Source organism: Typopeltis vanoorti, chromosome 25 (genome assembly GCF_054136105.1).
Source record: "Typopeltis vanoorti isolate ZY-2024b chromosome 25, IOZ_Tvanoo_1.0, whole genome shotgun sequence".
Taxonomy (NCBI): domain Eukaryota; kingdom Metazoa; phylum Arthropoda; class Arachnida; order Uropygi; family Thelyphonidae; genus Typopeltis; species Typopeltis vanoorti.
In genome coordinates this window covers 9,249,478-9,263,591 of record NC_143573.1, presented here as the reverse complement: position 1 = coordinate 9,263,591, position 14,114 = coordinate 9,249,478, and the positions used below count along the sequence as shown (strand labels likewise).

At 34.4% G+C, this 14,114-nt stretch overlaps 1 protein-coding gene across 2 annotated transcripts in view; it reads left to right on the top strand.

Moving 5' to 3' along the window:
• LOC150092522 (phosphatidylserine synthase 2-like) overlaps nt 1–14,114 on the top strand; it is a 227,124-nt gene that overhangs the window by 88,274 nt on the left and 124,736 nt on the right. For both annotated transcript variants that reach the window (XM_090414516.1, XM_090414515.1), the window contains exon 6: nt 13,111–13,245. In XM_090414516.1, coding sequence (XP_090270642.1) covers nt 13,111–13,245 — 135 coding nt within the window. The remainder of the gene's footprint in view (nt 1–13,110; nt 13,246–14,114) is intronic.

The following is a 14,114-nucleotide window of genomic DNA, read 5'->3' as shown; positions in this document are numbered from 1 at the left end:
AAAGGTAACAAGTATGGTAAGAAATGCTAAATCAAATTTTGAGAGAAAATGAGCTAAGCAGACTAAAGTAAATCCAAAAGAGGTTTTTTTTTTTTTTTTTTTTTTTTTTTTTTTTTTTTTTTTTTTGCTACGTAGTAAGTAAGAGAAAGAATGATTGTGGAAAGATAACTTTATTCATTGCTGATGGTAGGAAAGTGACAGAAGGAAGAAATAGTTCAGTTAAAGCGGTCACTCTGCAAGGGTATATCAGCCAGGTGGTGACTTTGCAGAGACTGAGGTAGATGAATCAGAGGTACTCGGTGTATTGAAAAATATCAATGTGAATGCAGTAGTGGGCCTGGACAGTGTGTGTGCTCATGTGCTATGTTGGATCATGAATGAGTCCTGCCATTACTAGACAGACTTTCATTCAGGATCCAACAAGAACAGAGCCTAAATCAAAAGATACCTGTGCTGTTGATGCAAATTGTACTATAAATAAAAAGAAAAGGGGGGTGGGGTAAAGTGTATCATGTAAATATTAAATGAGTGCATATCTGTTTACCCAAAGAGGGAAAAACACTGTAGGTTATGTTGTATGTGATATGTCAAGGAAAAGGAATATATGAATTTGTAGTGTGCCGACATATTTGACGACCAACCCAAGAATAGGCTGTGTGAAACAGTGCATACTTCAGTGCTGACTAAGGGCCCTGAGGTCATGACCTTGGCAAACTCATTAGTGATCCTTACAAGCAAGATTCGCAAAAAGAGACAAGCGTGGACAATTCTCTTGGAGGAGCTCTCTCACGCGTTCAAGTGCAACGTCATTGAAATGACCGTGACTGAAAGCTGCAGTATATTAGGAGTTGGTGGTCGAAAAAAAAGAGGAGAGTGGAGGGAACGTGAAGAAGGAAGGAAGGAAAAAAAAGGAATGTGATTGAAGCACGGAGGACAGGAAGTGTCGGCCATAGAAGAAAGGGGCGCCAGTGCGGACGGTCGGGTGAAGTTCGATGAAAACCTCTAAGTGCAGACTGACAAAGAAGCTCAGCACCAAGTGGAACCTCAACCGTGATGTCCTTCTAGAAGGGTTCTTAAGTCCTGGAGGTGCATGGCAAAAAATTCCCACCAACAGCAAAGTTCCAGTGCGCATTGATCCAAAAGGGAGAGTGCCCCACAAAGTGAGTAAAGTCCAACCAGGGTTTGCATGTGACTTGCATGTGGTGACGAAGTGTGACTATATGCTGCATCAAATGGTAATGTAAAACTTTGCTATATCTAAAATATGTTAAATGTTGAAGGGGGAAGCAGTTAAGACCTTTCAATAGCAAGGGAAGCTGAGACTATTTGTCGGTATTGGAACTTATAGAGACCTTTGACTGGTAGTCCGAAGACCCATGTCATGTGATCTTCACATCGTGCATATATGTCACTTTAGCGATCTCTCCAGAGATCCATGTTCAGATAATTAAAAATATATGCTTATATCTATAACATTCTTACAAAATAGCAATCTTGTCCTGTTTGAAATTGTCAGTATTACCATGTAGGGCGTTTAAAATTTTGAAATAACAATTAACTGATTAAATGATTTATGTTCATGATCCTAATCTTGTTAAAATTAAACTTTGTGTTTCTTGTTAAATCCTGGTCACTGAATTGTGTTTGAGAACGACATTGCCACTCACCAACATACAAACTGTGATAAAAGGGGAAGAGTATCTAAATAAATTTAGTAAGGCTAGGAGAGGGCATAACTGCAAAAATCCCTGAATCCGTACACCGTTCTACCTGACTTGGGTCAAGTAAGATAAACGTTGGATTCAGGAAGGGTCCTCTAACTTGCGCAGAACAAAGAAATTTGTTAGGGTCCATGATCCGAGGGAGCTTTGGATCCCAGATCACAGGAAAGCACGCTAATAGGCCATATACAAGGCTCAGAACAAATATTCCGCAGAGTGGCGACATAACAGCTACAAGAATGTGCAAGTGACCTGGCAGTTCCTCTGGCGAAGTTTTTAATCTAAGTCTCAGCTCTGGCAAGGTTCCATTACATAAAAGTGGTTCCAAGACAGAAGTAGCAAATTAGACCAATTAGTATCTCTGGAGTGGTGGTTAAAGTATTGCATAAAGTTGGTTAAAAGTAAAATTCAGCAATATCTATAGGAGGCAGCATAAATACTCCATGGAGTACATGTATAAATAATAATTAAAAAAATAATTTCAGAGAGACTAAATGTGACAGAACAAAATAAAGAAATTTGAAGTTAGAAAAGGCAGAATGAGAGTGGATTTGGCATTCTCTTCCAAAGTACAGTGGTATCTCACTAATCTGAACTAATAAAAACCGTGCTCGTTCGGATTACCGAATTATCCCCCAAGAAACAATAACTAGCGTTTAAGACAAAAAAAAAATCAGATTCTAATGGTACATCAATTTAATTCTGTAAATAAATTAACTGATAGAAAAAAGCTACTGTACTGTAATGAAAAACAAAAAAATAATACAGTACACAAGTTTATTTTAGTAAAAAATTTAATTTTTATGTACCTGTATTGTTGAGATTCTGATTTAATAAAATTGCATTGTTCAGTACGTACTTTAATTTGCGTAAAAATATCACTTTCTTGTACACGACACACACGAAAAGGTTCACAAAATAACACAATTTTTTTTTATTTCTTTGTAAAAAAGTCACTGATTTTCTTTTGCTTGTTGGAAGCTAAACTTTTTTCGAATGCTTCTTCTCGGAGCTGCATTAGCAACAAAATTTTGTGGAATGGCATATAATTCTGCCTAGTACATTCTACATGCGTTAAAACTGTCAGCTGCCTCTTCATGTTTTACTTTTTTTTTTTTCCGAGTTCTTTATCGTCATCATCATCTTCTAATTCATTGTGTAGCGTCATATTTGTAATTTCAGCATCTGATTTGATTTCGAATTCACTTTTGTTTCTACCTGTAATCCATTCCGTAGCATCTGTTTTGAAATATCAACATCTGGATTTATATTTTTAACCAAATTATGCACGTTTTGAATTTCCTTTTTTTGTGTATATTTGTGATTCATGCCGACAATACAGTACCTACTGTACAGTATAAAAAAGTAAACGTGTACACACAATAAATCAAAATAGGCCTCCAGTATAACCGTACAATCAATAATATGAAAAAAATACTGTACCGTAATAATAATAAAATAAATAATTAAAATAATAATTATTAAATAAAAATAGTAGTGCACAAAATAATAATACATAATAAGTACAACTTTTTTTTTTTCAAAACCGCAGTTCGGATTACTGGAGGGTTTGGACTAAAGTGGTTCGGATTAGCGAGATACCACTGTACTATTCTTGTTTTCTGGCAAAAGGAATAATATATAATGTACAGGCTTGAAGAATGCACTCATCTGCTCATCCAAAACAAGTGAAAAATTTTAGATGACGAGTAAAAAAATCAGGAGTTTCGTTTCGCCAGTTTTATATAAGTATTGCTGGTTCTGTTTTATGTGGATGTTGGTGATCACAAATGCCTGTTTTGTCAATTATTGCTTATGTTGTAGTTATGAAATGCAACCAATGAGAGGATAGGATACAAATGCATCATTTTATGTTTAGACAGCTTTCAAACATGCCTCGCGGTAACTACAACATCGCAACATGAAATAGAGCACCAGCATTTCCCAAATTTTTAGCTACCTTTTGCAGCTTTATGCTGTAGCTAGTGTATTGATTTGTCTCAGGTTCTTGAATTTGTGTATTAAAGTGTTTTTTTTTTGCTTACCTAGTGAAGGGTTTCCAGATCATGGTCCACATTCTGTTTGTCATATCTTATAAAAATTATGGGTTATGTATTATTTTCTTTTGGATAGGGGCAAAATGTCCAGATTACCCTCTGTAGGACAGTTTGCATTGGATTTTGTAAATACCTGGGTATTAGAGAGGATTTAGATGGGTTATGTATTATTTTCTTTTGGATAAGGGCAAAATGTCCAGATTACCCTCTGTAGGACAGTTTGCATTGGATTTTGTAAATACCTGGGTATTAGAGAGGATTTAGATGATCTTTGTAGAAGTGGATGCTAGTTTCTTATATAAAAGGTTGTCGTTTGGCTGTAATTTTGTAGGAAATGTTATACACTGGAGACCAAAACCTAAGGATAAAGATTTCAAATTCAGATGAATAAGTGTGTGTAACTGACGATTTTGAGAAAGCAGGAACATGTTCCAGTTTTTGAATCGCTCACAAAGGGATCACATGGTAACACTCAACACTATAAAACACTGCACTAAACGAATTGCGTTTGAAGGAAGCTATTTTTGTGAAAGAATAAAGTTGCAAACTTGGATGTCTTGTAATGTCTCAAAGACATCATATAGATCAGGGATATCCAACCCACTGGCTACGTGTGGCCCTGTACAGTTAGTAATGCAGCCCCATAAGACCTTAAACTTTTAACATTATTATGTGATGTAAAAAATATGCTGTCTTTCTTTCCATTTTGATACAGGAATTTGAGAATAGGTTTCAAAATTGTCAATTTTTTTGTATATTTGCAATTCCATTTTCAGTCGACATAAATACATTACTTTCGAATTTTCAAATGGAACGTATAGAGTTGCAATCAGATATTCATCTCAAATCAAAATTTGATCATGTCGCTTTGCTATTTTATAAGACTTGTCTTCCCAGAGAAAAATATCCTTCGCTTCACAATCACACTTTATTCATGTCATTGCATTTTGGTAGTACGTATATTTGTGAACAACATTGAAGCAGACATTGATGCATTGGTTTTACGTAAACAAGACCAAATATTTCCTAGTTTTGTTTTTACGCTACCCTCTTTTTTTTTTATGTTATAATAAAAAATTTCAAAAAATAAAGGAAGTTTTGTTACTTATGTGCATTAACTATATTATATATTTTGCTTTAATATATTATACATGGTGCTTTACCAGAAGTTGGTTGACGTACAACAGGCCAGTTAATTGAAGGGTTGTTGTTTTGAAAGTTGAATAAATGATAGATTGTTTTTGATTTAAAGTGATTTCTAGCCAGTGGAAAGCAGTATTTTTTCCTATGAAAGTTTAGATTTTTATAGATTTTCACTGATCAAATGGATCTTCCTGTTTTGTTCAAGGTTTTAAGAATGCAGTAGATTATACTCTTCAGGATTTCATGACTAAAAACTGCTGTAATAAATTGGGCAAGAAAATTGGCAACAAAAAGACAAAGACAGTAAAATAATACACAGAAATACATTGAAAACATCAGCTGCATTCTGAATTGAAAACCTATAGAATTATAGGCACAAAATAGACAATAGAATTAGCAAAGCTGATATGGTAGGAAATTAATTGAATAAATTTATGCGGAATAACAGAGAAAGTAGTTAAAACACTAAACTAACTGCAGACAAGACATTGGTCAAACCAGTTCAGACATTGTTCTCATATCCATTTAACATATGGATATGAGAGCTGGATTAGAAAGATAATACTTCAAATACTTTAGACCACAGATATGAGAGTTCTGAGAAAGATTAGGGAAATAAGCAGATGACAGTGGCATAAAAACAGGGATATTTAGGAAAGCACATGCCACTATTAGCAATCAGGAATGTGTAAGTAGAGTTAATCTCAAGTATTGTCATTTAGAATGAGAGAAGAAAAATTAGCAAAATAAGTGCTTTTTTGCTAGAATGCAGAAAAAAGATTCAGAAGAAGATCTAAGCGCATTGATACATTAAGAAGTGCCTTAGAAGACAGAAATATAAGATCTGATAATATTGGAGTCTTGACAAATAATGGATTAATTTTGAGGTAAATTGTCAGTAGGAAGTTGATGATAAGGTAACTTTTTTTTTTGTATCATAATATCTTCTACCCCCCCCCCCTCCTCCACCTCAATACATAACAGAAATGTGATGATAAATAGTGATAGTAGAAAAGGTGTGTACATTTGTTAGTATCGGTGGATTTTTATTTCAATTGTGAATAAATATCTAATGGTTATTTTCTTGTATTATTTAGTGGGGGGGGGGGCATGATTCTGAATGGTGTTTACATCATGAAACTAATGCACTCAGAAGATTCGAGGTGTGCTGAGTAGTGTTTATGTTGCAAATTTTTAGATTGAAATGTTAAAAAAATTATCTAGTAAGAGTTGGGGTGGGGAGCAAGAAGCCTATGTTATTGTCTCCTGTCTGATTATATAATTTGTAAAGCCGTATAAAATTTCTGGAGAACATTGTTACTGTTTCAGATAATTTGAGTATGTCTAGTAAGATTTATTTTTAGAGTTAGTGCATTATTCCAGTTTAGTAATAAATAGATATTATGTGCATAAGTTTTATACTTAGTATATGAAATGTGCTGTTCTTTTAACACAAGCATCTGTGTATTGTTTCTTGTGATGATAATTTCACTAATCATTTGGCTAATCTGCATGTTGAAGAGCCATCTTTATACTGGTCAAAAAAATTAAAACTACTTTTTTTTTCTGTGTAACTAAAATTAAGATGATTCTGATATGTATTGATGTGGTGCCCAAGATTGTAAAACAATCTTGCACAAGATTGTTTTACAGATACATATACTAATATTTTTTTGAGAATTTGTTAATTTCCCTTTGTCACTGTTATGACTCTTGAGGCATGTTGCAGTAGTTTCAAATGAATTGGAGTATAGTCGAAACACTAAAAAATTTGCTTCACATTCAGGAATACTCTAATGCAGTCATTATTTGTTAGTTCTCATTAACATAGAGACTTTTTGAATTTCATCATCTTCATCAAATTTCTGACATGTACCCTCAAGGGGTGTACAGGATATGATAGTACTACATGAAAAATTTACATCATTACTAACTTCCTATCTACAATTTTCCTCCAAATCAGTCTGTTACTTGTTGAGATTCCAACATTATCAGATCTTATATTTCTATCGTCTAAGGCACTTTGTACCATATCAATCTACCTATATTGGTCTTCCTCTGGGTCGTTTTGCTGCCAACCTGGCAGAGAACACTTGTTTTGCTAATCTTTCTTCGCCCATTCTGTTTAAGTGACCATACCACCTGAGAGTAGCTCTGCTAATGCATTCCTAGATGCTGACAATGTCAAGTTCTTTTCTAATATCCTCGTTTTTAATATGATATTGCCACTGATGCCATCTGGTCTTGCCTCTAATCTTTCTCAGGACTCTCATATCTGCGGTTTCTAGTCTTTGGTCAAGTGTTTTACTTCTGACCCAGCTCTCAGGTCCATAAGTTAAAACTGGTTTGAACACTGTCTTGTATACAGCTAAACTTAGTGTTCTGACTAATTTCTCTCTTATTCCATATGAATTTATTCAATTGACTTCCTACCATACCAGCTTTGTTGATTCTGTTGTCTGTTTTTTAATCTCTTATTTCTTTAATTTATTATGTCAAATTAAAGGATCATTTACATATGTTGAGTAGCAATATTCGTATGTGGCACTGACATTTCTTGAGGTGTGAAATAGAGAACCAAGGTTAAAAGTGGAATCCTCATTATTGCTGCATTTCATATAGACATAATTTGACTTGATGGATTCAAGAAGTCTGAATTATGACTTTTAGGGTATCAGCGATTTGAAAAGAATTAAAGGATTACGTAATGGATTGTTACTTCTTTTGAACCAATGTACAGGCATAACCCACACTTACTACATGTTAGGTTCCAAACCACTGTCATAACTTGAAAATCATTGCAACTGAAATCAATGCATTTTTTTCACTTATAAATGCATTACAGCACTGCAATCATCATATATGGACCAAACTGTTGTATATAACATATTTGTAACTAAAATAAACACTATATTTTGAAAAAGGGTAAGCATACAAATCACTGAACCCTGTTTTGCAAAATAGGATAAGCTTACCAGTTACTGTACTGTATAACAGTAATGCATGCTAAGTCTAGCCTATGGCCACTCTCAACCATTATCACTAATCATTTCTTTTAGTGTTGCATGGTGATCAGCATTCATTTTAGTAAAATTATGGAGACTACAACCGTGTTAGGAATAATTACTTTAATTTTTTCTCACTAAGTTTAATAATTTTAATCTATGTATTTAAAGTAATAGTCTTGTGAGTTTTCTTTCTACCTTTATCTGCCATGATTATGTTATTTTAAATTTTAATCACAACAAACAGTAAAATAAAAATTATTTAAATTAAATTATTAAAGTCAGTTTAATAATGTTTACTTAATTAGAAGGCGTATCATAAATGCAAAGCGAAACATATTTGTAAGCGAACTGCCAACAGTGATGCCAAGTTGCTGGTGGTGGCAATTGAAAAGTATAAGTTGAAGTGCTGTAAGTTGAGGGTATGCTGATAAATGGATTTTCTACAAACACACACACAAAACACATTATGCCAAACTTCTCATCTCATTTTCTTTTTACCCTCTTTTACCTTGCGGTGTCGAGGGTTTATTAATCATCGGACCTCAAACCGTTCACAGGATAAGGTGGTCAGCCCTACACCCTGGTGTATCCTATGTCCGTTGTGTTCCCAGGATAAACTGGGGAAAAAATCCTACTGTCCGTGCCCAAGACTGGCTAACTTGGCTATGGCTGAGGAAGATCCTTCAACTCCTCACGTCACCGACGGGAATCAAACCTAGGACGTTACTTCCCCAGGCATATGGTTGCGAAGCGCACAGCCACTAGGCTAACCATGCAGACCAAACTTAGAATCTGCCAATAAGACCAGTACTTCACAATATAGAAGTACCATCACTTCAGGATATTCTGGTGCTGACAGATGATGAAAATTTTGTTTCAGTGTAAATAGGAAATTGTCAAAAATATTATCTGATTAAACAGAAGTACTTAAAATTATCTTCTGAAAAGTTTGAATTTATCTGAATCAACAGTCTAAACTGTTGGGATCTTTCATCTTATACAGGGGAATGTTTTTTAGAGAGAAACGAATAAAGTGGGTGAAATAAAATATGAACAGTTATGTTTAAGGGGTGCTTAAGGGTCAAAGCTGTATAACTGAGAGGAGACCTCCACATAGCCTTTAAAGAAATGCGGAGAACCGACCAGGGCTTCTGACCTAATGTCCAATCCTCACCTTCTCTTGATGCACCCTGTTGGATATCTACCTGGATACTGAACGAACGAGGATGGCTGGCAATTTGGGATTTAGCTGACCAAATTGTATTCTTATTGGCTTAAACCAATATAGAAAATGATGGTACAACATAACAAAATTTCATGCCGGCTGGGGCATAGCCTTGTTAAACAAGGCCCCTGTTGTTTTTGCCAGGGAACCAGAGCGAACAGTGAAAAGTCAGCTACTGGAACAAATCTGAAAGCATACCCCAACTCAACATCACCAGAGATAAAGATCGGTACTATCAACATAAGAAGCCTGAATGGCAAAGAAATGGAGTTGGCTGAAGAATTAGATAAGTACCAGATCGACATAATAGGGGTGACTGAAACAAAAAAGACCAAAACGGGTGAGATCATTCTGAGCAATAAATACAAAATGTTATATTCAGGCAATGACAATCAAGGAAAAGGAGTAGCCATAGTATTCAACACAAAATACGAGGCTAATCTTCTTGAATGGCAGTCAGTCTCAAGTAGAGTGATGTGGGCAAATATCAGAATGGGGAATTGGACAATGAGACTTATTTGTGCCTATGGTCCCACAGAAGGTTCTACTAAGGTAGAAGTGGAGGAATTTTTTGATGCTTTAGAAAAAGCAACTGACACAACGAAAAAGTAAAAGTTGGTTCTCGTTGGGGATCTAAATAGCAGAGTAGGAAATGATTGTCAGACATACAATAATATTTTGGGAAAATTTGGAGAAAACAGAAAAGCTAATAATGGCAAATACCTATTAGATTTCTGCTCAGGACATGGACTGGTTATTACTAACACCATGTTCCAACATAAAAATGTGCACAAATTCACATGAAGAGAAGAAGCAAGGAATAAGAAAAATCTCATTGACTATGTTATTGTTGATAGTGATGTTTTCTCCGTGGTGCAGGACACCAGAGTGTACAGAGGATTAGAAATTGGAAGTGATCACTATTTCGTCTTGAGCAGGATAAAATTGAATTTTATATTGAAAAGAATAACATGTAAGAAAGTTTTAAAGCGAATAAAAGTTGAGCAGCTCTCAGATGGGAACTGTAGACTAAAATACACAAAAGATTATTGAAGAAAAAAATGAAAGTTTGAGAACAGGAACCAAACCTTGGAGATTCAGTGGCAAACCTTGAAGAAAACCTTGATTGATTCGGCCAGAGAGGCATGTGGTGAGGTTGTCTGCAAGGATGAAAAATCAGAACTCCATGGTGGACACAGGAAGTTAAAGAGGCAGTGCAGGAAAAGAAGAAAGCATATCAAAAGTTCCTGGCAAATAAGTCAACTTTTGCTCTTAGAGAATACGGAGACAAATGTAAGAAAGCTAAACACTGTAAAACTAGCTAAACAAAAGTCATGGGAGGATTTTGGCAAGAACATAGAAAATAAATATCAAGAAGGTGGTAAGGTATTCTGGAGGTTCTTGAAGAAGCTTAGAAATGGAGGAAAGAGTGCTGTAAAAGGAGTTAGAAATGATAGAGATGACATGAAAACAGGAGAAAAAAATATCCTTGAAGTATGGAGTAATTACTTTGAAAAATTGCTAAAAGAAACACGCAGTGATGATAGCACAGTGCTAAAAAACACTGACAATGCATGCAGTCAGGAATACATATCCATACTTGAATTAGAAAAAGCCATCAAAAGCTTGAAATGTGGAAAGGCAGCTGGAGTAGATGATATTCGAATAGAAATGCTGAAGTATGGTGGTATAAAAGTCTTACAGTGGCTGCACTGCGTAGTTCAGAAAGCCTGGACAGAGGGACGAATTCCCGATGATTGGAATAGAGCTTAATAGTACCCATATATAAAAAGGGAAATAAAACTGAATGTAAGAATTACAGAGGTATGTCCCTACTGAGTGTTACGGTCAAGATCTATGCAAGTATACTTGAGAAATGGTTGAGAAGAATTGTGGAAGAAAAGCTTGGTGAAGAACAAGCTGGATTCAGGCCAAATCTGTCAGGATCAGATCTTCACTGTATGACAAATAGTTGAGAAAGCAAGGGAATATAACAAAGATCTGGACTTGAGTTTTGTCGACCTGGAAAATGCATATGTCAAGGTGCCAAGAGAGAAGCTATTCAATACGCTACAGTTATATGGTGTCAATGGGGCATTATATCAAGCAATACTTAGTCTTTATTTGAGTTGTAAGTCAGCAGTTAGAATTGAAGGAAGTACAGGAAGATGGTTTAATGTTGAATCTGGTGTGAGACAAGGATGTAAATTATTCCCTTTGTTATTCAGTATCTATATGGATCACATTATGAAGGAAAGTGGTATTAAACATGATATCAGAATTGGAGATGTTAATGTCAGCTCTTTGCTTTATGTGAATGATGTTATACTTCTAAATAAATCTGCTACGAGTTTGCAAGATTCCCTTACTAAATTGAATAACTGTTGTAATAGGATATGATATGAAGGTGAGCATTAAACTGACAATGAAAATAGATAGAATCGTTGAAAATGTCAACAGTGTTGTGAACGATCAGCCTGTGGAACAAGTAAAACATTTCAGCTACTTAGGCACGATTTTTAGTGAAGATGGTAAATTAAATATGGAAATAGACAACAGAATCAACAAAGCTGGTATGGTAGGTAGTCAATTGAATAAATTCATATGGAATAATTGAGAAATTAGTCCAAACACTAAATTAGCTGAATACAAGACAGTGTTCAAACCAGTTTTAACTTATGGATCTGAGAGCTGTGGCAGAAGTAAAATACTTGACCAAAGACTAGAGACCACAGATATGAGAGTCCTGAGAAAGATTAGAGGCGTGAACAGATGGCATCAATGGCAACATCATATTGAAAACGAGGATATTAGGAAAGAACTTGACATTGTCTGCATCTAGGAATGCGTTTAGCAGAGCTAATCTCAGGTGAAATGGTCACTTAAACAGAATGGGCGAGGAAAGATCAGGAAAACGACCCAGAGAAAGACCAAGATATAGGTGGATTCATACAGTACAAAGTGTCTTAGACGATAGAAATATAAGATCTGATAATGTTGGAGTCTTAACAAGTAACAGACTGATTCGTAGGAAAATTGTAGATAGGAAGTTAGTAATGATGTAAATTTTTCATGTAGTACTATCATATCCTGTACACCCCTTGAGGGTACATGTTAGGAATTTGATGATAATGATATAGTTATGTTTATGTGATGTCAATTGCACTCACAGAAAAGATCATGAAACCTATAAAATACAGCAGTGCCATGTGTGAGCAAGTTGTTTGGGAAAAGAAGAACTTTGTTAATGTATTACTTAGAGCCAGTGGTTGTAGTAATTGTGAAAAACAATATTTAAAAATACCTCTCGCATAATGATGAGGAGAGAAAAAACTTTCATGAAAATAGCATAATTTCATACTACCCCAAATGTGAGAACAGTATTCTGAGGGAAGGTCGATTATGGAATTTATTAACTCCTAATGACTATATTAAATTGAGGAAAGAAGTAATGTTTTAATCTCTCTCTCTTAAATAAAAGTTTTTTGGAAGCTGAGGATGCTATGAATGTAGTATGTGGTGTTTGTGCCATAATAAGTTAGAAGTGAATGTCAACACAAGAATTGAAGATTGATCTTGTATGCAGGTTGGAACATTATGAAAGTAAATTTATAGCATGAACATTCCCAGAGCACTGAAGGTTGTTGGGAAGATTAAAGGAATAGGGATTCCAGTTCACCTGTGAATACCTCAAAGTTGATGAAAAATATTCTAATTCTTTGGGAACTCTAAGACTTGTTTATATTAATTTTTTATTTCCTACTTTCCCCATACCTAATTATTATAAGGGAAGAGACACAAGAAAATTCTAATGAGGACTTACCTAAAGTAGGCAGGAAATAAAGATTCTTGAAAATTCTGTTTAAGTTATTGATAGTGCTTCCTAATTCTATTGTTAGCAAAAGCAGGGAAATATTTACTGAAAATCTAAACTTATTATTAAATTATTGTTTTAGACACCAGATGATGCCCGTCAGATTCTTAAGCACATCGATAGTGATCTTGGAAAACCATTAGCTGAAAGAAATTATGGAGGAAATTGTCATCTATATGATGCAGAAAAAGCAGATGATCCTTTTCATAATGTGTGGGTGAGTGTGCAGAAACTGATTTATATAAAATATAACATGACTAAAACTTTAAAATTTAAAGTTTTCTTGTTCTAAATTTGGGAGTCCTTTTGTAAATTTCATGCTTATAAGATGTCTGTTTGATAATAATGATTTTTGTTTGTTTTGATTTAGTATTTTTTTTTTTTACCAGAAAAGTTCATGTTTAGAATTTTTTGAAATAGCTAACATTAATAATGCCATACAAAAAGTCCCCATGTCAAAATGTACGTATGTCTTTTTAAATTTAATTGAATATTAACTTCTTCCAAACTTTATCTGATTTAGGTCTTACATTTAATCAATATCAGATGAGTTTGATTGTTATCTTTATTTAGAAGAGGATGTAGAGCATAATTATGTTATTTATTTTATTGCAATTAATTGCAAGTAGTTCACTCAATGTATTAATTACAATTTTGTAAACTCACACACTTATATATATATATGCATCAGTGTTCAAGACTTGATTTTTGTGGCATGTATGTATGATATTTTTATTTTGAAATTTCGCTAATTATGTTGAGAGTATCATTTTAAGTAGTATCAGTGGCAGCACATAGTAAGGTAAGTGCAGATTCTTCTTTGAGTTATTATGTGCTTCAGTAATGAATAAAATTCCCTTTTATCTATTTGGAAGGGAATTCAATGTTCAGGTGAAAACAAATAAATGAAAAAAAGACTGATTATTGAGAAACCATTAAGATTTAAATTAAGGGGATATTAAATCCCACATTGTTTCAAAACCAAATAAGACTCAACGATCGGAATCAAAGAGTTTCATGCTGAATATAGTAAACGATAATTTTAAATAATGTTACATTGCTGAAATGAAGCCTATTGGATCTTTA